This window comes from Myotis yumanensis, unplaced genomic scaffold (assembly GCF_028538775.1).
Source record: "Myotis yumanensis isolate MYYU_CA2020_CCGP unplaced genomic scaffold, mMyoYum1.0.hap1 SCAF_8, whole genome shotgun sequence".
NCBI lineage: Eukaryota > Metazoa > Chordata > Mammalia > Chiroptera > Vespertilionidae > Myotis > Myotis yumanensis.
Genome location: NW_027223759.1, coordinates 34,591,332 through 34,613,677, shown reverse-complemented (window position 1 = coordinate 34,613,677; position 22,346 = coordinate 34,591,332). Strand labels below are relative to the sequence as shown.

At 43.2% G+C, this 22,346-nt stretch overlaps 1 protein-coding gene across 5 annotated transcripts in view; it reads left to right on the top strand.

Annotated features, from left to right (window-relative positions):
* ILKAP (ILK associated serine/threonine phosphatase) overlaps positions 1-22,346 on the top strand; it is a 32,508-nt gene that overhangs the window by 6,549 nt on the left and 3,613 nt on the right. The window contains exons 2-10 of one of the 5 annotated variants that reach the window (XM_070422514.1): positions 4,668-4,733; positions 5,182-5,238; positions 9,474-9,593; positions 10,961-11,087; positions 12,691-12,797; positions 13,623-13,716; positions 14,026-14,113; positions 15,497-15,618; positions 17,608-17,650. In XM_070422514.1, the coding sequence (XP_070278615.1) occupies positions 4,668-4,733; positions 5,182-5,238; positions 9,474-9,593; positions 10,961-11,087; positions 12,691-12,797; positions 13,623-13,716; positions 14,026-14,113; positions 15,497-15,618; positions 17,608-17,650 (824 nt within the window). Of the gene's footprint in view, positions 1-4,667; positions 4,757-4,830; positions 4,878-5,181; positions 5,239-9,473; positions 9,594-10,960; positions 11,088-12,690; positions 12,798-13,622; positions 13,717-14,025; positions 14,114-15,496; positions 15,619-17,607; positions 17,651-22,346 lie in introns of those variants that run through there. The other 4 variants (XM_070422511.1, XM_070422515.1, XM_070422513.1 and 1 more) reach the window with 4 other exon arrangements.

The following is a 22,346-nucleotide window of genomic DNA, read 5'->3' as shown; positions in this document are numbered from 1 at the left end:
GGAAAATGGAACTTATGCACTCAACTGTTACTGTGGTCCAGGAGTGTGGTGGAGAGGTAGGGCCTTTTTCTAATACCTTGTGTTTGGAAAACATGTTTTGCATTTGTAGTTGAAGAGAAAATTCAGGCATAAAAAACTGGTTAGGCCCTAACTGGTTTGACTCAGTGGATAAGAGCATCGGCCTGTGGACTAAAGGGTCCCAGGTTCGATTCCGGTCAAGGGCATGTACCTTGGTTGTGGGCACATCCCCATTGGGGCGTGTGCAAGAGGCAGCTGATTGATGTCTCTCTCTCATCGATGTTTCTAACTCTCTATCCCTCTCCCTTCCTCTCGTAAAAAATCAATATAAATATATATATTTTTAAAAACTGGTTAGGCAAACTAATCTTTTTATTGTACACTAGGGGCCCAGTGCACAAATTTGTGCACCTTGAAAGGAACTGTGGGCCACAAGGCTGCAGTAGGCTTCGGGGCGGGTCTTGGCCCATCCTCCGTGCCCCGCCCGGCCCCTCCCGCCATGGCCCCTGGTCCCCTGTCTGCTGGCAGCCCCGCTCCTGCAGCTCCCACACACTGACACTCCCACACACTGACGGCACTGGTCCCATTCGCACCTGCTGACAGCACAGAGCAATTGGGGCCGGCACCAGCAGCGGGCACAAGCGGGGCCAGTGGTGTCAGCGGGTGCAAGCCACGGCTGCTGCCTTGATTGCCCCTCAAGAACAAGGGAAGGTGGAGAAGCCTTCAGGGGTGATCAGGGCCAGTAGCTGCTGCTCGCACCCGCTGATGGCGCCGAGTGATCGGGACCGGCAGTGGGTATGAGTGGGGCCGGCAGCAGGTGCGAGCACCAGGCAGGACTGTGGCGCAGGAGCAGAGAATTTTCAGTAACCACCAAAGGCTCACCCCAATGACAGTAACCAGCAGTGCCCCACCTTGGTCTGGCGCCCCCACTCACCTGCTCCACCATCCCACTGTGGCCAACGCCAGCCATGTTCCACACACGCCCCCTTGTGGTCAGCGCACATCATAGCGACCGATTGTTCCGGTAGTTGCACCGTTCAGTTTATTTGCATATTAGCCTTTTATTATATGGGATTATTATATAGGATAGCAACCTTTAGCATCTAAGACTTATTTATTTATTTATTTACTTACTTACTTACTTACTTACTTACTTACTTATTTATTTATTGAATCCAGATGCAAGGTATTACTAAGTTTGATCCTTTTATTGATGCAGAAGATATTCCAGTGATCTTTCAGAGCCTTGGGATTATTTTTATGGGATTGTTGTAAGGTTAAATGAGATGGTCCTTTAACTTGCAGTAGTTCCCTGGAACAGTGCCTATGTGTGGAGGTAATGTAGCACCTTACTGAGAGCATGGATTGGGAAAACCGGGGTGCCTGGCTTTGAGTCCTCACTCATCACTGGCTCTTTTGGGCAGGTATTTATCTTAAAGTGCCTCAGTCTCACCATCAGTAGGTAACAATAGTATCTAAGAGTATTACAGGAATTAAATGTATTAAAATCGGAGAGCACTACAACAGTGCCTGGAAGGCAGTAAATGTTAATTATCATTTTTATAAGTTATTCTCAGTTGTGGCCAACAAAAATGTGAGGTAATCTCATGTTTTTAATGGAAATACCACTCCGTATTCCAGAGTGAGAAAGATGGGGAGAGGAGAGGCTCATTCCATTCAGCGGTAGGAGATAGGCCGTCTTTGGGGTGATGCCCAGTTTGGGACACTATCTTAGTCCAGCGATTTCAACCCTTTTCATGTAATGGCACACATAAACTTATTACCAAAATTCTGCGGCATGCCAAAAATGTTTTTTTTTTGCCAATCTGAACCAAAAATAGGTATAATTTTGATTCATTCACATCGGACAACTATTGTGTTGACTGTCATTTTTTTATTTGACAATCTAAGGAAAAAGAGATCAGTGCCTCTGACTAGTAGTCAGGTATTGCATGTTTTAAAAATTCTTGCAGCACACATATTGAAAACTGTTGTAACCGAAGAAGAGGGGTCAGGCTAATTCTCAAGCTGGAAACTCTTGTGAGGAATTAATTCTTGCAAGACTGAAAATGTGTTACCTGGGTAAAAGAGGACTTCCTGCATTGGACACTGGCAGTGAAAAGACCTGATTTAGCTGAGAAGTTTAATTCAGAACTTAATATGTGACCTGACACAGGTGGAAGGCTTGGCTGTTCTTCAGGTTGGCCTTCTCCTGTACTCCTCGTGAGTAAGCGGTTACACTGAATGCCTTTTAATGGCCTTCTAATGCTGCTTTTGAATTCTTCCCAGAGTCTTTATGTTGCTTGTGAGAAAAATGAAAGTATTTGCAACTACTTAATATGTTAAGGGTAATACTGAGGAATTAGGATATACTTTAATTAGTAGTTATTTTCTTTTTTTATATTTTATTGATTTTTTACAGAGAGGAAGGAAGAGGGATAGAGAGTTAGAAACATCAATGAGAGAGAGACATGGATCAGCTGCCTCCTGCACACTCCCTACTGGGGATGTGCCCGCAACCAAGGTACATGCCCTTGACCGGAATCGAACCTGGAACCCTTGAGTTCGCAGGCTGACGCTCTATCCACTGAGCAAAACCGGCCAGGGCTTAGTTATTTTCCATTTGAGTTAGATGTATAAAGCAGAAGAGTTTTTTTGTTGTTTAATTTTTTAAAAATACATTTTGTTGATTTTTTTCCAGGGAGGACGGGAGAGGGATAGAGAGAAACATCGATTAGCTGCCTCCTGCATGCTCCTTACTGGGGATGTGCCCGCAACCAAGGTACATGCCCTTGACCGGAATCGAACCTGGAACCTTTGAGTCCGCAGGCCGATGCTCTATCCACTGAGCCAAACCAGTTAGGGCAGAAGAGTTATTTTTTTTATTAAATCAAGAATTTATCAGGTATTTAAGGTATTTCTGACCTAAAGACTCCTGAAGAAATTTCCTTCCTTGGAGTTTATAAATTTTAATTAAAGTTTTTGTTTTTAAAAGAATAGAATTGGTACCCAGTTCATATCTATAAGAAGCAAAAAGACAGTATGGATGGCTTTGGATTTTCAGTGAGCACATTTCTGTCCTTGAACTCCAAGGAATAGGAGATGGGACAGAGCCTGTCTTGAGACAGTATGTGGAACTTCATGGGACGTGGGCACCTTCATTTTGAGCCCTGTGGGTGCCAATTCATGTATTTAATAGCATAAATAGAGATTTGGGGAGAAGCTGGAGAAGAAGGAATTATAATTAAATTTTGTGTGGAAAGGGAAAATTGAGTATAAAACATTAAAGACAAGTACTCTGTTGTGTTATCATTCAGATTTTTAAATTTAAAAATTTGCCTGGCTCTCTCCTGCATTTGTCTTGGAGTTTCTGAAATTCCTTATCTTTTCCATGGATTTGTATTGAATTGGATACTGGGCTGGAGGCACCAAGTTAAGGTATGGGGTTCCCTCAGCCTCTTATTTCTGTGTTTGAGATTTTACTTTGTGGTTAACTCAGAATGTTATTGAAATGGGAATTTTTAAGATCTATAGATCTTTGGAGAATCCCTCTATCGCTGAATTTATATCTTTTTTGGGGGATGGGGTAGTTGGTAATCCTTGCCCGAAGATATTTTTCCATTGATTTTTAGAGAGAGGACAAGAGAGACAAACACACTGATTGGTTGCTTCCTGCACAAGCCCTGACCAGGGCCCAGGCAGGGGAGGAGCCTGCAACCAAGGTACGTTCCCTTGACCATAATTGAACCTGGGACCCTTCGGACCGCAGGCTGGCGCTTTATCCACTGAGACAAATCTACTAGGCACTGAATTTATATCTTGAGGTATACATTATTTTCTTACCCTAAAATCAATTTTTGTCTTCCCAGGGTTCATTTAAAAATTTTTATTTTTAAATGTTGATTACTGGCCCAACTGGTGTGGCTCAGTGGTTGAGCATCGACCTATGAACTAGGACAGTGATGGCGAACCTTTTGAGCTCGGCGTGTCAGCATTTTGAAAAACCCTAACTTAACTCTGGTGCCGTGTCACATATAGAAATTTTTTGATATTGGCAACCATAGTAAAACAAAGACTTATATTTTTGATATTTATTTTATATATTTAAATGCCATTTAACAAAGAAAAATCAACCAAAAAAATGAGTTCGCGTGTCACAGGTTCGCCATCACTGAACTAGGAAGTCATGGTTCGATTCCCAGTCAGGGCACATGCCCGGGTTGCTGGCTTGACCCCCCAGGAGGAGGCATGCAGGAGGCACCTGATCTGTGATTCTCTTTCATCATTACTGTTTTTGTCTCCCTCCCTCTTCCCTTCCTCTCTGAAATCAATAAAAATGTTTTTGTTTTTTTTAATGGTTGCTTTCAGTAATGAAATTATGGTATCAAGAAGAATGTTTTTCTCAAAATACCCATTGGCCCTTACAATGCCTGTTGGGTCATTTTTATTGCTTTTTTGTTGTTGATTGTAACTGTTGGAAACAAGTGTCCATATTAAATAGCAGTGAAGAAAATATTTTAAAAATAAATTTTTCCCCATGGGAGGAGAAAATTTGACCTTAACAGCAAACCTATGTCAAAGTCTCCCCCTTTGAAAAGCCATCCTGGCTGATGCCCAAGCGCAGTCTAAGCAGGTGTTCCGTGTCCTAGGGAAAGAAGCTCAGAAAGGATCTCTGCTCTTTGACGACCTCCCTCCGGCCAGCAGTACTGACTCAGGTACAGTCTTCAGGCTCTCCCAGGTGTGTGTCAACGTGTCATCCTGGGATTGTAGTTGTCTCAATCTTTTTCCCTTTCCCCCATTTTCAACACACAGATGTTTTAGGTGTTGGACTGTCTTAAGTTTTGAATCCATGGCATCAGGTAAGGCAGAAAAATCCACTAGTTGCTAGCTCTGAGAAACTGCGTGAAATGTTGAGCAGTTTTCTCTGGTTCATTTGAGTATATTATAGCTGAAATATGATGTAACTCCGTAAGGCAGGTTTTTGTTTCCTTTCAATGATAGGACTTTAAAAGACATTATTTACCGCAGTGTGAATTGCCACTGGATTGACACAGAGTTTTGAGTTTATGTCAGTGACCTGCATAGGCGTCCTGGTGGGATGGATTCTGACACTTAGCCTTCCCCAGGTTTTGTGGGCTCACTGAGTGTCCTGCTGTGTTTCAGGACCAGGCGGACCTTTGCTTTTTGATGACCTCCCACCAGCCAGCAGTGGCGAGTCAGGTAAGTAGTAGGGAAAAATCCAATGTGCTAGTGGAAATAATACATATTTTACTCTTTTGTGAAATTTATTTATAGCTCTTAAGGTTTAGGATGACATTAAATTATACTATAGCATAGATTTATTAAACGCAAGTAGGCATCATCAGATGGAAGGAAAAAGATTAGCTAGATACAACATCACTTTTTGGTGATTTTTTTTTTCTTCGATGGGATTCAGCCTCTTACAGCTGACTAAGAACTAAGAGTTTAGTAATTTACTTTCCACTTCGTTATTAATGTTTTTTAATTAAAAAATCTCTGTCATTCTGGTTTGCTTTATGTTCCTGACCCAAATGTATCCAGTGGAAGTATTTGAATATATGAAATAGAGTTAAAATATTTAGTGTCACCGGCCGGCTTGGCTCAGTGGTTGAGCTTTGACCTATGAACCAGGAGGTCACGGTTGGATTCCCAGTAAGGTAACATGCCCTGGTTGCAGTCTCAATCCCCAGTGTGGGGCGTGCAAGAGGCAATCAGTGATTCTCTCTCATCATTGATGTTTCTATCTCTCCCTCTTCCTTCCTCTCTGAAATAAATGTATGTGTGTGTGTGTGTGTGTGTGTGTGTGTGTGTGTGTGTGTGTTTAGTGTCCCTGAACCCATAAATACTGATACGTAGGTCTTCTGTTTTCTGCCACTTATACTAAAAAGAATTTTGATTTAAGAAAATGAGGTCTGGCCCACGGGCATGACTCAGTGGTTGAGCTTTGACCTATGAACCAGGAGGTCACGGTTCAATTCCTGGTCAGGGCACATGATGGGTTGTGGGCTCGACCACCATTGTGGGGTGTGCAAGAGGCTGCTGATCAGTGATTCTCATCATTGAAGTTTCTCTCTCTCCCTCTCCCTTTCTTGCTGAAATCAATAAAAGTATATTTTTAAAAAGAAGAAGAAAAAAAATGAGGTCTGAATGACATTGGTTTAGTGTTTGGTACAGACCCTGTGCAGGAATTGTCTTGAAATTCAAGACCTAAGTTAGTTATTTTCCAGTCAATTCATATGTTCTTAAGATTCTGTTTATTGACTTAATTTTATTTTCATCAAGCCTGTTAACATTGGCTCTACCAGTTCTGTAAATGTTTAACTTCTTTTCCTGTCCCAATTTAGGAGGTAAGAATAGAGTGGATTCCTCTAGGACAGCAGTTCTCAACATGTGGGTCGCGACCCCTTTGGCGGTCGAACGACCCTTTCACAGGGTTTGCCTAAGACCATCGGAAAACACATATAATTACATATTGTTTTTGTGATTAATCACTATGCTTTAATTATGTTCAATTTGTAACAATGAAAATACATCCTGCATATCAGATATTTACATTATGATTCATAACAGTAGCAAAATTACAGTTATGAAGTAGCAACGAAAATGATTTTATGGTTGGGGGTCACCACAACATGAGGAACTGTATTAAAGGGTCGCGGCATTACGAAGGTTGAGAACCACTGCTGTAGGACCTAGAGCAGTGATGGCGAACCTATGACACAACATGCGTGTCAGAGGTGACATGCGAACTCATTTTTTTGGTTGGTTTTCCTTTGTTAAATGGCATTTAAATATATAAAATAAACATCAAAAATATAAATCTTTGTTTTACTGTGGTTGCAAATATCAAAAAATTTCTATATGTGACACGGCACCAGAGTTAAGTTAGGGTTTTTCAAAATGCTGACATGCCGAGCTCAAAAGGTTCGCCATCACTGACCTAGAGTCTATGAGGAATCTATTACTCTGTCTCACTGAGAACTGACATGGAATTCCCCTGGGGAAGGGAAGGTATAGTGGCCTGGGAACAGTTGGGGATGCATTTTTTTTCAAATGCAATTGTCTTCTGGTAAGAAGACCTTGTCTGTTGTCAAATAGAACACTTGCTTTTCAAATCTCTCTTGTTTTTTTTGTTTGTTATTGGGTTTTTGTTTGTTTGTAGAAAAGCAAATAAGAATGTATTAACTGCAGCAAAAACATACTTTAGGGCAGTGAAACAAAGAAGGGCCTAGAACAGTGGTTCTCAACCTTCTGGCCCTTTAAATACAGTTCCTTATGTTGTGACCCAACCATAAAATTATTTTCGTTGCTACTTCATAACTGTAATGTTGCTACTGTTATGAATCGTAATGTAAATATCTGATATGCAGGATGGTCTTAGGTGACCCCTGTGAAAGAGTCGTTCGACCACCAAAGGGGTCGCGACCCACAGGTTGAAAACCACTGGCCTAGAAGAAGCAACAGGAGAGCCTGGGCTAGGCTGCTTTGGCTCACTGGGAAGTCAGAGAAAAGGGGAGGAAGCGGGGCTTGGAGACATTCAGGGGGTTAGCCTGGGACCACATGCTGGGGGGTGCAGTGGAGGAGAGAAAGGGAATGGCATAAGCGTGCTCCCTGGAGGCCAAGTGCACTTCTTTTTTGTATTATTAATTCATTACCATAAAGTTGTTGGAATTAGTCTAGAAAATATGGATTAAATTATAGTTTCTGTATTTAGAAAAAGTATTAAAGTCATCTTACATACCTATACCAAAAAATTATAGCATACTCATACAATTTAGCCTAATAAAGACTTCCCAATAAAGATAGTGCTTTTAGTTATAATGAATGTTGTGTGCAAGCAGGGCTCCTAACAGATTTAATAAAACTAAGGAAGATTCAGCATAGTTGTGGCTTAGTTGTTCATAGGGCAAAAGACAGTAAATTGGTAAAAACTTAGAAGATTTCAACATTACTCTTAACAAGATTGAGGTATTTTGGATATAGAATCCAATCTTGCATCCAGTATTTTGGATTTATTTCCTTTTTTTTTTAATATATATTTTTATTTCAGAAAGGAAAGGACAGGGAGAGAGATATAGGCACATCAGCGATGAGAGAATCATTGATTGATTGGCTGACTCCTGCATACCCCACACTGGGGATCTATCCCGCAACCTGAGCATGTGCCCTGATTGGGAATTGAACCATGACCTCCTGGTTCATAGGTTGACACTCAACCACTAAGCCACACCGGCCAGGCTATTTTGGATTTCTTGAAAAGATACTCTTCTCAAGCAGGCAAGAAACATTTACTACATTCTAGGACATAAAGTAAAATCCCAACGAAGATAGACCACATTCTCTGATTTCAGTGTGATTCTATTAGAAGTCAAAAACAAAGCTTTAAAATGTTCTGTTTTCCAGTTTAAAAGCAAGGAAGGTTCTTTTACATACACATTGGGAAAAGGGAACACAAGCAGTAAGTGACAGGAGGTTAATGAAGAGACCATTGGGAGATTCTGTTGGAAACACCCAGGAAATTTTGTTAATTTGCCATATTATATGGGGTGGGGTATGTGTGCTGTGTTATACTGTTGTATGAAATAAGAGTCATTTACTTGCAAAAGGACAGATTATAAAATGCAGACATCTTCCTTTTTCCTCAGTACTCAGAAATGCCTGGCAAAGAGTAGTTGATAGTTGCATGCTTTTATAGCTAAATGCAAAGAATACTTAGGGCCATTTATCATGACAGCAGCTACCATTTGTTGGATACTTGATCGACGAAGCGCTGTGATAAATGCTTTACATAACTTGTCCCCATCAGTTTTCAAACAACCCTCTGAGTTTACCATAGTCTTCCCAAGAAGAAGCGGGCTGAAAGCTAAGTAACTTGCCTTAAGGGCAACCCTCTTGTGAGTGGCAGAACCAGGATTTGAAGTTAGACCTTTCTAAACACCCACCACCACCACCACCAAGCTCGCGCCTTGCAGGTGCTCTTAGCTCTGGCTTTGAACACAGATTCATCCCTCTGTCACCGGGAATAGCTTCAGCAGCTGTTCTTAAAGCCTGACTTTTATCTCATTTTAAGCCTTTTTTGGTACTTGTTTTTTTTTTTTGTTTGTTTTTTAACTTGTTTAGTATGTGTCACTTTGCAGATTTTGGAAACTTCCCTAATTATAAATAAGGGCCTGTGGATGTATAACACCATGCATGTGCTACAGCCTGAGTACAGATGTCTCTTTTTACCACTGAGAAGCCTCTCTTGCAGATCCTCTCATGGTTGGTGTGGTCTCCCACTGTGGGTGCCCAGGCACACTGGCCTGGCCCTTGGAGTCAGAGCTATGACTGCTGGACATGACACTTTATCTTTGAGGGCTGGGATGGAGCCTGATCTGCAGGGGTCTTTTTGTAAGTCTACAGCTGTTTCTGTCTGGCTTTTACTTTATTTCCAGGTTCTCTTGACACCTCCATACCCCAGATGGTAAAGAATGAAGGGAAAGGAGCAAAGAGAAAACCCTCTGAAGAAGAGGAGAATGGCAGTGAAGAGCTTGTGGAAAAGAAAGTTTGTAAAGGTTTTCAGACAGTTTGAAAACAAATGTATTAGACTTCATAATTTAAAACAACCCAGAGCTCAGCTTTTTGATGATACTGCTTCCTCTCTGTGTCTGTATTTAAGAATTGGGTAGGGCTCCCTTTTTGCAGACAGACTTCTGAAGTTTACTCCTGCCTTCTCTCTCTCTACTTTCCATGGACATCTCTGCCTCTGACCCTACCTTGGGTCAGGTAGGAAACCTACAGTTGTTCCTAGGCTTAAACAACACAGTTCTCACTTAACCCTTTCTAGTGATCAGGTAGCCTGCACACCATCCATTTCTCTCAAATTCCCTGTCTTTGTTACAGCCTGATGATTGTGATCAGGTAGCCTGCAGACCACCCATTTCTCTCAAATTCCCTGTCTTTGTTACAGCCTGATGATTAGCGTTTTGATTCTATGGTTAACTCAGTAGGCAACTTCCCTAGAAAGAGCCCAAGGCTGGGGAAAGCAATTGAAATTTGTAGTCAGCTTTGTAATTTGTCACAGAGTAAGGGGAATGAAAAGTATCTATTAAAGATAAATAGTTGTAGATTCATTCACTGTCCCAACCCCTTTGGTTTTTTTGTTTTGTTTTTTTTTGTTGTTTTTTTTTTTAACCACAAAGCACCTCAAAGCTGCAGGGTGCACTTGGAGGTATGTGAGAGGACCTACTTTGCTCTGCTGGTCTTCAGCTGAGCTTTCAGCACCCTAGCCTAAAGAGCTCTGCCCACCCACAGCTGCTCTTCAGAAAGTGCTCACTTCATTTGCATGGCCCTAGGGGTCAAAAGGTGAGCTTAAGCTAGCCAGGCTTTTCAATAAAAGGAGGTATCTGTGCCTTCCCTTTATCTTTTTCTCCCTCAATTAGAGTAAAAGCAGCTGATCTTACCAGTTGTTCAAATTCTTCACTAAGCCTCAGGCATGAAAATAACATATTTTCATATGTCCAGCAGGACCTTTGGGATAAACTCTACTTGCATTTCTCTAGAGTAGGAATTTTTCTGTCCTCGTTAAATTATTGACCAGATTAGATTTACTGGAACCCCTTCTCCCCCCATTCAAATGACAGTACATTTTTTAACTCTGGTATTTTGCTTTAATGCCTTAAACGGAGTTGTCCTGTACTAACTTGCTGTCATCTGCCTGTCTCCTCTCCACTGTTTAGCCTTGCAGAGACCAGCCCTGACCATCAGTGGTCTGATTTCAGTTACAGACTTGTAGTGGGGAGATGCCTTGAGGAGAAGAGCTTGTTTGCCTGTTAAGACTGCCGAGTAAAATAGCCAGAGTTCCCTCTTGTTTGCTCTGGGACTAGGGCTTCTGGAGGGCAGGGCACAGTTTTGTATTGGCTTTTTGTTCTCTTTTCCTTAGCCTCTTCAGTGATTTTTGGTTTGAAAGGCTACGTGGCTGAGCGGAAGGGCGAGCGGGAGGAGATGCAGGATGCCCATGTCATCCTGAATGACATCACGGAGGAGTGTAGGCCCCTATCATCCCTCATGTGAGTGTCCCTGCTCTGGCAAGCCTGGTGGGCCTAAAAGTCTCTGGACCAAGCTCTGATTTCAGTTTTGGACTTTGTCCACTTTGTATTTATTAGAAAGATTGACACATAACACTTGAGCTGCTTGGTTCAACAGTGGTAGTTCTCACCGCAGTTGATTTTAGCCCCCCTCCCTTTGGCATTTTTTGTTGTCACAGTGGAAGGTTGTGCTACTGGCATCTGGTGGGGAGGCTCAGGATGCTGCTAAATTCTACAACTCCCAAGGTCGCACCACAACAAAGAATCGTGCAGCTCCAAATGTCAGTCATGCTGAAATCGAGAAACCTGATAAATGAGAAATGGCTCCACATTGGGGGCCTTCAGGGTGTGTTCTCTTCCCCACAATATGAAGAGCTGCTTGCAGGGAGTTTTCTTGTTCTGGGACCCAGAAGCTAGAGCTGGAAACCACTGAACATAGCAGTGAAGGAGAGCTGGTGCAGCTAGTGAGGGCACAGAAAGAGAACCAGATGCAGGAATGGCATCAGGAGAAGAAAAACAGGAATTACCAAACCTGTACAAACTTAATGAAGCCTTCTGGATAAGGTCCTGGGTGTGGTGGAAAAGCAACCCAAAGGTGGGATGTGGAGGTGGTCATTAACTTACATGTTTACGTATATAATAATTACATATATACCACCTAATTTCCATAATTACATAACAATGCGATACATTCATTAACTGACACCAGTTGGTTGTTAACATACAGTGTGCTGGAGCCATTGGTGCTAGTGGCTTTTGTCCAGTAGATGAGGAGGTGATGGCCCTATAAGGTCATCTGTGTATATATGCATGCACTCATGCTCACCAGGATCGGGAGTGTACTATGGAGTTGCTTTTAAAGCCAGGATAGGTACTTCTAAGGAGCCCTCGGGGGGCAAACCCTTTGGTGGGGAACACTAACCCATACCTGGTAGATACCATGCTGCAAGATAGCAATTTTGAGTTCTGAGTTTATTTTTCCTGTGGCTTATGATGTCCCAAATGAAAAGATATTGCAAAAATGTTTGGAAAAAGCAGCTCCGCAGTAAAAATGTTCTTTCTCATAAGGATTTTATTTTTTTCTTGAAACCCTTTATAAATGCTATTTATTCCATATATATGTGAGTTTTCTGGCAAAACTTGAGGGAGGGATAGGAATATGTCTGGTGAGGTAGGCTTTAAGATTTAGATATCTGTCCAAGTTTGAGTAACAACCCTGCCCCCTGCCCTTACAGATATTTTTGATTCTTGGTCAGTAACTGTTTATCTGTGTCTTGGTGTTTAAAACCAAATCTAGTTTAAATAGAAAAAATCCTGAATTTTAGTTTCACCTTCAGTGAAAAATCAGAGTTAATAGACCTTGATTTTTAAAACATGTTTAATTTTGAAATACTATGAAATTTACTTAGACATTTGTCTCAGTGTCATTACCTGTTTTCCATTCATGACAGTGTGACTGGTGTCTTACCGGTGTGACTTCCTCTGTTGTGTCAAAGTTCACTGTTTGAAATAAGGTGGGAAAACTTTAATGGAGAGGAGTAATGTTTGCTGTGAGAATCTCATTGACTCTCAATCATTCTCCTAGTACCCGGGTTTCCTATTTTGCTGTTTTTGATGGACATGGAGGAATTCGAGCCTCAAAATTTGCTGCACAGAATTTACATCAGAACTTAATCAGGAAATTTCCTAAAGGTGAGATAGAAATAAATCAGTTCATGTTCATCTTGGTGTTTGCTGTTTGTGTGACTCACTGAGATGTCGTTTTGGCTTTTACAAAAATCATGACAATTAAAAGAGCAGAGCTGAGCCCAGCCAGGTGTCTCAGTGATTGAGTATCAATCCATGAACCAGGAGGTCACAGTTCGATTCCTGGTCAGGCACATGCCCAGGTTGTGGGCTCAAGCCCCAGTAGGGGCTGTGCAGGAGGCAATGATTCTCTTTCATCATTGATGTTTCTATCTCTCCTTCTCCCTTCCTCTCTGAAATCAATAATAATATATTTAAAAATAATAAATAAGTAAAAGAGCAAACCTGCGAGGAGTGGGCTCTGAGGTGAGCTGGTGTGCCTTGTAGAGCTCCTCAGTCTCTGAGTGATGGGCACCTCTCCTGAAATGTCTGTGATACAAGTGTGTGTCCTGCCTTTATACTTGGGAGTCTACTACCACCAGTGCAAGTGATACTGTCCTGTAGGTGAGGAAATAGTTTTTATTTTAAAAAAAAGTTTTTATTGATTTCAGAGAGAGGAAGGGTAGGGGAGAGATAGAAGCATAATTGAAGAAAGAGAATCATTGATCGGCTGCTTCCTGCACACGCCCTGCTGGGGATCAAGCCTGCAACCCAGGCATGTGCCTTGACCAGGAATTGAACCATGACCTCCTAGTTCATAGTTCAATGCTCAACCACTGAGCCACACCAGCCGTGCAGATTGTTCTTGGTCGTAATTCAGAAACAGAATGACAGTGGGTGGAGGGTAACCTTTCCTCCTTAAGAGTTTTTCTTTTGTTCCTTCTGTAATAGGAGATGTAATCAGTGTGGAGAAAACTGTGAAGAGATGCCTTTTGGACACTTTTAAGCATACTGATGAAGAGTTTCTTAAACAAGCTTCAAGCCAGTAAGTGAAACCACATGAAAACGTATGAATGAAGTTGTGTGTGTGTGTGTGTGTGTGTGTGTGTGTGTGCTTTTCCTGGATGCATTTCAGATCTTCTGATTCTGTTTCATACTAACACTCACTGTCTGAAAAGTACCTGGCACCAAGTAAGTTCTTGTAATTGTTAACTAAATCTGAAACAGAAAAAAAGCAAGGATTAAGGAAACTCTTCATTTTAAAGTTTACACCACTTCCCATTCAACTCTGGAAATTAGTTTAGAAGTGCTAGCATGTTGGTGGTGACTGTATTTCTGATGTCTTTCCCCCCAGGAAACCTGCCTGGAAAGATGGGTCCACTGCCACGTGTGTTCTGGCTGTAGACAACACTCTTTATATTGCCAACCTCGGAGATAGTCGGGTATGCGGCTCTGGAGCCACCCGCTTAGCTAACACCATGTTCTGTGGGGAAGAGTGGCAGCAGGCGCTTGTTGACTAAGATTACAATGACGAAGGCTGGGTCGGAATGTTCTGCGGGATTGCTGCAGGGGCTCCAGTGCAGAGTGTAGATTCTGGGTGGGGAGCAACAGCTGAGCTTGGGTCACTTTGTTCCCTGGGAAGACTTACATCCTGCAGTAGACCTCTTCTGCTTTAAAACCCAAATACATTCCTTTTGTTTTCTATGTTTCCTTTTGTGTGTGTACTCTGTCAGGGTAGTGCTATAGGTTGGAATTTAATTGGTGTGCAGTTACAAATATCATTTAACCTCATATATCTCTGACCATAGGCCCTTGCCTCTCAAAATCATTGTTATGTTAGAATAACTCAAGAGCTGCAGCTAGGAAAGTGCTAGGTGATGCGCCATTCATGCAAGGAGCCCAGTTCACAAGGCTAAGGGAGAAAAGCCAGTCATTTCCCACTGCTGGCAGCCTGTGGTGGGAAACAAAGCTAGAGGCTGGCCTTCTGCAAGGTGGGTTCAGCCCCCCGCCTTCAGCCAGGAGATTTTTCAGCCAGCCTCCGTCTCGTGTTCCTTTGTAGTCACAGTGAGAGAGTGACTCTTCCCACTCATGAGCACCATCTGCAGAACTGAAGACAAAGGCCCCCAGCCCCTGTAGCTTTTAGGGTGATTTATTTCCTGAAGAAATAAACAGTAGGGATGCTGCCGTGAACATTACAGATGACAGTCCCTGCCTAGTGGAGTTTATATTCTGGAGGTCCTCTTAGTAGGCTATCTCCAGTGCAGAAGTGTTTTGACCAAGTGACTTAAAATAGCATGAGTAAAATTGGACCAAGACACAGGGAGAGGGGGGACTTTGGAGTCAAATTTGAATACTGTGTGTGACGTTGGACATGATACCTATCCTCCAGGCCTCAGCTCCCTCCTCTGTAAAATCCAGGTTTATCCAGAAGTTACTACATGGTAAATGTGGTGTCAGGAGCACATGGAGACGCACTTGGTCAGCATGCCCTCATCTTTGCCTCGTGTAGACTTGGGAACTAGTAACTGGGCCCAAAGGGGGCTTTGGTGCTCATTAACTGCCTCCTTTCCACGTCACCCATGAGAGGACAACATCTTAGAGAGGATGAGTGCCCACTCTAGTCACCCAACAGAGGCCCACACCGGGGCCTCTCTCCCTGGCTAGTGTTACTGTGACACCACTTTGTCACTTGGGCTCTTCTTTGAACTCGTGTGTGTCGGCAGGAGGCTGACTCTGAAACTCCATGGTTGACCTTTGTCTTCAGCTGGTAACTCTGGGTACTGGGCTCCTGAATTTTACTGCTGTTGTAATCTCCATCTTCCCAGGCAATCCTGTGTCGTTATAATGAGGAGAGTCAAAAACATGCAGCCTTAAGCCTCAGCAAGGAGCATAACCCAACACAGTATGAAGAACGAATGAGAATACAGAAGGCTGGAGGAAACGTCAGGTAACCAGGGACTGTGGGAACTCCAGGGAGGGAGGGAGGAATGGCCATGAGTCCTCCGAGGGGAGAACTTCCCTTGTCATGCAGTCTTTAGTGTGATGGGACTGAGGTCTGACCTGTGAAGTAGGCGAATGAAGGTTGTAGGATTTCACTATGTCCAAGTGGGAGCAAAATGTGTACAAAAAACATGCCTTCCTAAATTTGCGAAGGGAGGAAACCTGCCTCAAATTCAAGGTCACCATTTGCAACAGTTCTCTGGTCCTAGGAACTTCCATAAATACTATCATTTGTCACAACTGAGTAAGTTACAGTTTAGGGGAGTTGCTCAGAGAACATCTAAAGTATTTAGACAGGAAGTATGTGTCAGGTTGACGGTCTCTGGGTTTCCTGGGGAGCAGCTCCCCTGGCCAGTGGCCTTCTGCCCTGGTTCTGCCCACAGCACCTCCATTCATCTCTCCAAGGTTTCAGTCTTAATACACTTAACAAGGATTCACTCCTGGGACGTGGTGTTATGGATTTGACCAGAAGTGTTTTCTGGTTCATTTTACAGTTTGACCATTAGTCTTACATTTTTGTTGGAGATGAGAGAGAAGTATCAGCAATATAAGGCTGCAATCACTTGTCCTTAGACAAATTTTACTCCAGGCTGATTCTAGCCAGCAGTGCAGAGAGGTCTGGAGAGGAGGCAGCACTCTTTGAGTTTGTTCAAAATTGCTGGAATGGTAGTAAGAGATAACCTTGGTCATAGTGTGGTCATCTTAGCACTGATGGGACTGTGGGCATGGTTCTAGACCTTGGGCAGTGGCACGTGCCCCATTTTCCCATTGTGGCTGCTGCAGAAGTTAATGCTCGAGAATGTGATCCCAGTGTTAATGTCAGCATCATCTTTTCTGCCCTTTCTTATAACTTTAAAATTCTGCTTTGCCTGAACTCCTTGGAAAGGCTTTTGACATTGACAGTCCTATGGGTGAATGATCAGCTCTGTTACAGGTTCTTCCTTTTTCCCAGTACCCACCTTAGGGAGCTCATTTGACAGTGTGCTCAAGGTGAACCCTGCACTTCAGAGAAGAGGGCAAGGAGGCTCAGGTGGCAGTGACCTTGCTCCTCAGCAGCAGGGCCAGGCTGTGACCCCATCTGCCCAAGTCCAGGACTGGTGGGCATTTATTTCCCTCTACCCTTCCCACTTCATTAAAATTATCAAACATTTTATAAAATTAGAGTAAGCATTTCAATATCTACCACCTAGATTTAGTAATTAACATTTTGCCATATTTGCTTCGTGTATGTGTATGCTAGGCAAGAACTATCTGGAAGTTAGTTGCAGATAACACTTAAAAAAATAATTCTTTAGGTTATCTGTAATTCTGTCTGTATTCATATTTCTCCAAGTTGTCCCCAAAGTGTCTTGGTTTGAAAGCAGGGTCCAGCCAGCGCTCATGCTCACCTTGGATTCACATCATTCAGTGTAGAATGGTCTCCACTCTTCCTCAGCTTGGATCATGCAGTTGTCTAGGCCAGTGGTTGTATAGGGTCACGTTCTGAGTTTGCCTGTGTTTTCATGGTATCATTTAAGTTGTTTGCATGTTTTTCCTATAAACTAGAAATGACTAGTTTCACCTGGGATGTCACTAATTCTAAGTCTGTTCAGCACTCTTTAGATGGTGAGCGTAGGCTGCTATTTGTTATTCAAGAGCTATCTAAAGTCTTCTTTAGATTCAGATTAAACATTTTTAGAAAAATATTTATTGGGGGGTGGCCTATATTTGATAATCCCTCACTTTAGTGGCCACGTCAGGTCACTGTTGCTGAGTTCCCAGCACTGGACTTTGGTGGTAATGAGTCCCCACAGGGAAAGGCACAGGTTTTCCTGTGTGATCAGCAGGTGATATGGAGAGATGTGCTTTAGCACCTTGGGAACATTCTGTTTTGCATCCATCTTTCATCTCATGGTGGTAGGTCCCTTAGTGATTCTTGTCTGAATCTATTTCATAGGGATGACAAAGATGATTTCCTGCTTCTGGAATTCCTGCCACAGGTATTAACAGGCATCCTACAAGGAGAGGCTTTCCTTCATCAGTGGGGTATGAATGAACCATACTTGCTTCCCAGAAAGCAGGGTCGATGTTCAATTCTTTCATTATCAATTTGCAAAGTAAGATGGCCCCCTGCACTTATGGAAATTAGTGGGTTTTTCCCTTATTTTTTTTTTTTTTTTTGATTGATGTTTAGAGACAGAGGGGAGGGGGTGGGAAAGAGAGAGAAAGATTGATTTGTTAACTTAATTTAACTTATTCATTGATTGATTCTTGTATGTGCCCTGATGGGGTTGAAACTGCAACCTTGGCCTATCAGAACAGTGCTGTAACCAACTGAGCTACCCAGGTGCCTCGTGGTTTTTCTTTTCACTCTGCTTTTCTCCCTTTCTCCTCTCTCCTTGCTCTGTGAAGCACCATTTGTCAGGGGGTGTGATTTCAGTGCTGATGCTAGTCATAGGGTCCTGGTGCGTTTCCTGCTCACATTACCCCCAATGTAGCCAGTGAAAGGGAGTGCCTTTGAGCTGACTGTTCCATTCATCTTTAAAACCCAGCTCCGTGTGCTGGGGACTCTTGTTTCACCTGGGATGTCACTAATTCTAAGTCTGTTCAGCACTCTTTAGATGGTGAGCGTAGGCTGCTATTTGTTATTCAAATTTAACAGTACAGGGCTTTCTCTTTTGTGAGTCAGTAGTCATAAATCTGTCCTTTTTGCTGAAAATCTTGGTTCCTAATAACAGTACATTTATTTGCATTATCACTATTACGAAGTTTGAGTTCCTTATAGTGTAGTTATCTTGTCCTTGAACTATTTCTCATGAAGGACATGTTTGTAAACCTAGAATAATTGCTTTCACTGTGCTTGTGTTACCACCTTGGTCATTATCACTAGTTTCAATTTGTCTTAGATTTTAGGGCTTGCCGAAACCGGTTTGGCTCAGTGGATAGAGCGTCGGCCTGCGGACTGAAAGGTCCCAGGTTCGATTCCGGTCAGAGGCATGTACCTGGGTTGCGGGCACATCCCCAGTAGGAGATGTGCAGGAGGCAGCTGATCGATGTTTCTCTCTCATCGATGTTTCTAACTCTCTATCTCTCTCCCTTCCTCTCTGTAAAAAATCAATAAAATATATTTAAAAAAAAAAAAAAAAAAAAAAAAAAAAAAAAAAAAAAAAAAAGATTTTAGGGCTTTTCCCCCTATATTATAAGCCATTTACATGGTGAAATCGGAACCTTGTGCACTGTTATTGGGGATGTAAAATGGTGCAATTGTGGTGGAAAACAGTATGGAGGTTCCTCTAATATTAAAAATAGAATTACCATGTGATCCAGCAATTCCACAGAATAATTGCAAGCAAGGATTTGGACGGGTGTGTGCATATACATGTTTATAGTAATACTAGAGGCCCAGTGCATGAATTCATGCACTGGTGGGGTCCAGTCAGCCCACCCCGAAGGGGGCCGATCAGGGGCAGGGCCAGCCAGGGTGAGGGGCTACGGTCGTTCCAGTTGTTGTGCCATTTGGTCGCTGGGCTTTTATTATATAGGATTATTGACAACAGCCAAACAGTGGAAGCAATCCTAGTTTCCATCAGTAGATTAAGCGATAAACAGATGTGATCCATCCATATAGTGGATACTGTTCAGCCTTATAAAAGAAGGAAGTCATCTCATTGGCTACAGCATGGATCAACCTTGAGTGAAATGCTGAGTGAAATGAGCCAGTCACTGAAGGACAAACACTGTATGATTCCATGAATATGAGGTGCATGGAATGGCCAGATTCATAAAGACAGGAAGTGAAATGGGGATCTCTAGGGGAAGAGGGTTTGGTGTGAGTGTTTAACAGAGGTTCAGTTTGGGAAGATGAAGAGAGTTCTGGAGCTGATGGTGGTGATGGCTGCACAATAGTGTGAACTCAGTTAATGCCACTCAACTGTACATTAAAAATAGTTAAAGGCAAATCTTATCTTGTGTATATTTTTATTATAATTTTAAAAATAACCCACATTTACATGGTTAAATAAAAAGGCTTATTTATAGATTCCGTGCCTGTCCCCCTTACTCATAGTTCTGGATTCTCTCCAATGTTTCTTCTTACAGAAAGAAGCAAATCTGTGTACAGATTCTTTTTTTTTTTTTTTTTTTTTTAATATATTTTATTGATTTTTACAGACAGGAAGGGAGAGGGATAGAGAGAAACATCAATGAGGGAGAAACATTGATCAGCTGCCCCCTGCACGCCCCCCACTGGGGATGTGCCCACAACCAAGGTACATGCCCTTGACCGGAATCGAACCCGGGACCCTTAAGTCCGCAGTCCGACGCTCTATCCACTGAGCCAAACCGGTTCTGGCCAGATTCTTATTTTTCCTACTTTCTTCCACCAAAGGTAGCATACTGTGTGCAGCAATGTTTCACACTATCTCAGTGGACTTCTCTGAGAAGGTGCAGTTTTATTTTTATTTTACAAGGAAGGCAACTGGACAGGACAGATGAGGCAAGCTTGCATGTGTAACATTTAGATGTAAATATGCAGTACAGCCCTAACTGGTTTGGCTCAGTGGCGAGCATCTACCCTCGGACTGAATGGTCCCTGGTTTGATTCCAGTTCAGGGTATGTATCTTGGTTGTGGGCTTGATCCCCTGTAGGGGATGTGCAGGAGGCAGCTGATCGGTGTTTCTCTCATTGATGTTTCTAACTATCCTAACTCTCTATCCCTCTCCCTTCCTCTTTGTAAAAGAAAATCAATAAAAATATATTAAATAAACGAATATGCAGTGCATGTGTCTGGGACCAGGTCACATTCAGGTCTCTGGTATCAAAAAGGCGCTATTCTGGAATCCACCTTCAGTTACTTTGTTAGCATCCATCATAGTAAGACACAGGACTTGGGCATCTGAGTCAGAAGAGGATGCAAAAGCATCGAGACCGACTGTGTCCTGCTTTTGCTGGTGTGCTAGAGGAGCTGACGTTAGAGCAGTGTGCAGCTTATCCTGGCCGCCAGGGCAACCGTCTCAGTGCCTCTCTCTCTCATTGTGAAGGAGAAACTGGAACAGAAAGTACCAGCAAAGATCACAGAGATCAGGGCTTCTGTCTGTGTAACTAGCAGGAAAATAGTTGTCTGGCTGAGGAAGCATGAAGCTATGATTGATGGGCAGGTGGGAAAGGGATGGGAACTAACAGTTCTGAGCAAAAGTGGGGAATGCGCCAGAGAAGGTGGTACCCAGGATTGATAGGGTGAGACTTAAGAGCCCCTCACTCCTCAGCACGGTGGTCTGGGGGAACTCTGAGGGTAGTGAAGAAGCATGTAGTCCTGTTGAACTTGTCTGAGCATGAAGGTGGTGCTCCAGCCCTGTGCCCAGGTCATGACACTCGGTCTCCTTGAAACGAGCTGCATTCGTGACGTGGCGGAGGGGTGTCCACACTGGGCACCTGGCCACTTGGTCACTGAAGAAGCACTTGGTTGGATTCTTATGCTTTGAGCGGCTTCCTTAATGGCACTCTTAGGGCTGAGGGACCCCCCCCCAACCCTACCCTGTCCATCTTCACTTCTGCTTCTGTGTACCTCGCCCCCTGCTGTTTGCTGTAGTAATTGTGTGGGGGTACTGCTTAACTTCTTTCAGGTGCCTGGTTAAGTCTGTTGCTGATCCCTCAGCTGTTCCCGTGAGGAGGGGGACTGGGCACAGTGTAGGGCCAGGACCAGGCTGAATTCTGACTCTGAGACAGTGGCCCAGGCCCAGGCGAGAACGTTCTGCCATGTGCCTCCATTCACACAGCATCTCCAGGCCCAGCTTTGGTGTTTGCCAAATGCTCTCCTGCATCTTCTCCAGTGTGGTTTCTCCTCTGGCTGTAGACATGAGAGTCTGAGGGCCCCCAGTGGCAGCTGCCTGAGGTCACACAGTGGTAGCACCACCAGAATTGTTCTTGGAGCCTTGAGTCAAGGACTGCTGTTCCCCTGTATTACAGCATGGTCCCACTTATGGGTCACCTTACTATCTCTGTATCCTTTACCTAAAAATAGGATGGGTAAAAGTGTAATGCTATGCAAAGTGTTACCAATTGTATGTAAGTTAATCATACCCATACCCAGTGGAAACAAAAGGTGCTATGGAGTCTGGGAATGGTCACTTTGAGTATTTTCCAAACCTAATTAGATTGAAATGCAAAATAGTCCTCTGTTCCACCTTTTCTTAACCGTGTGTGCATGCTCAAATCACCTAAGGAGCTTTAAGATAAAACAGAAAAACAAAGCCAAGCCCCTATTCAGTCTAGTTAAGTCCACTCCCAGCTTTGGGCAAATCAACTGGCCATTGCGACCACATAAGTGCAGCCAGAGGGGGCACTGTTCCCTCTAATGTGCAGCCTGGCTGAGGCACCAAGCGCCGCAGGAATATTAATGACCTAGAGCAGTGGTCAGCAAACTCATTAGTCAACAGAGCCAAATATCAATAGTACTTCTTCAAAATAGACTCGCCCAGGCCGAAAACCGACTTCTGCGCATGGGCCACGAAGTTTCAATCGCACTGTACACGTGCCCGCACGTGGTATTTTGTGAAAGAGCCACACTCAAGGGGCCAAAGAGCCACATGTAACTCGCGAGCCGCAGTTTTCCAACCACGGACCTAGAGTAAGCATGTCAAACTCAAAGGCTAACACGGGCCAAATAAACAAGGTTTAAGTTTATGTGGGCCACAGAA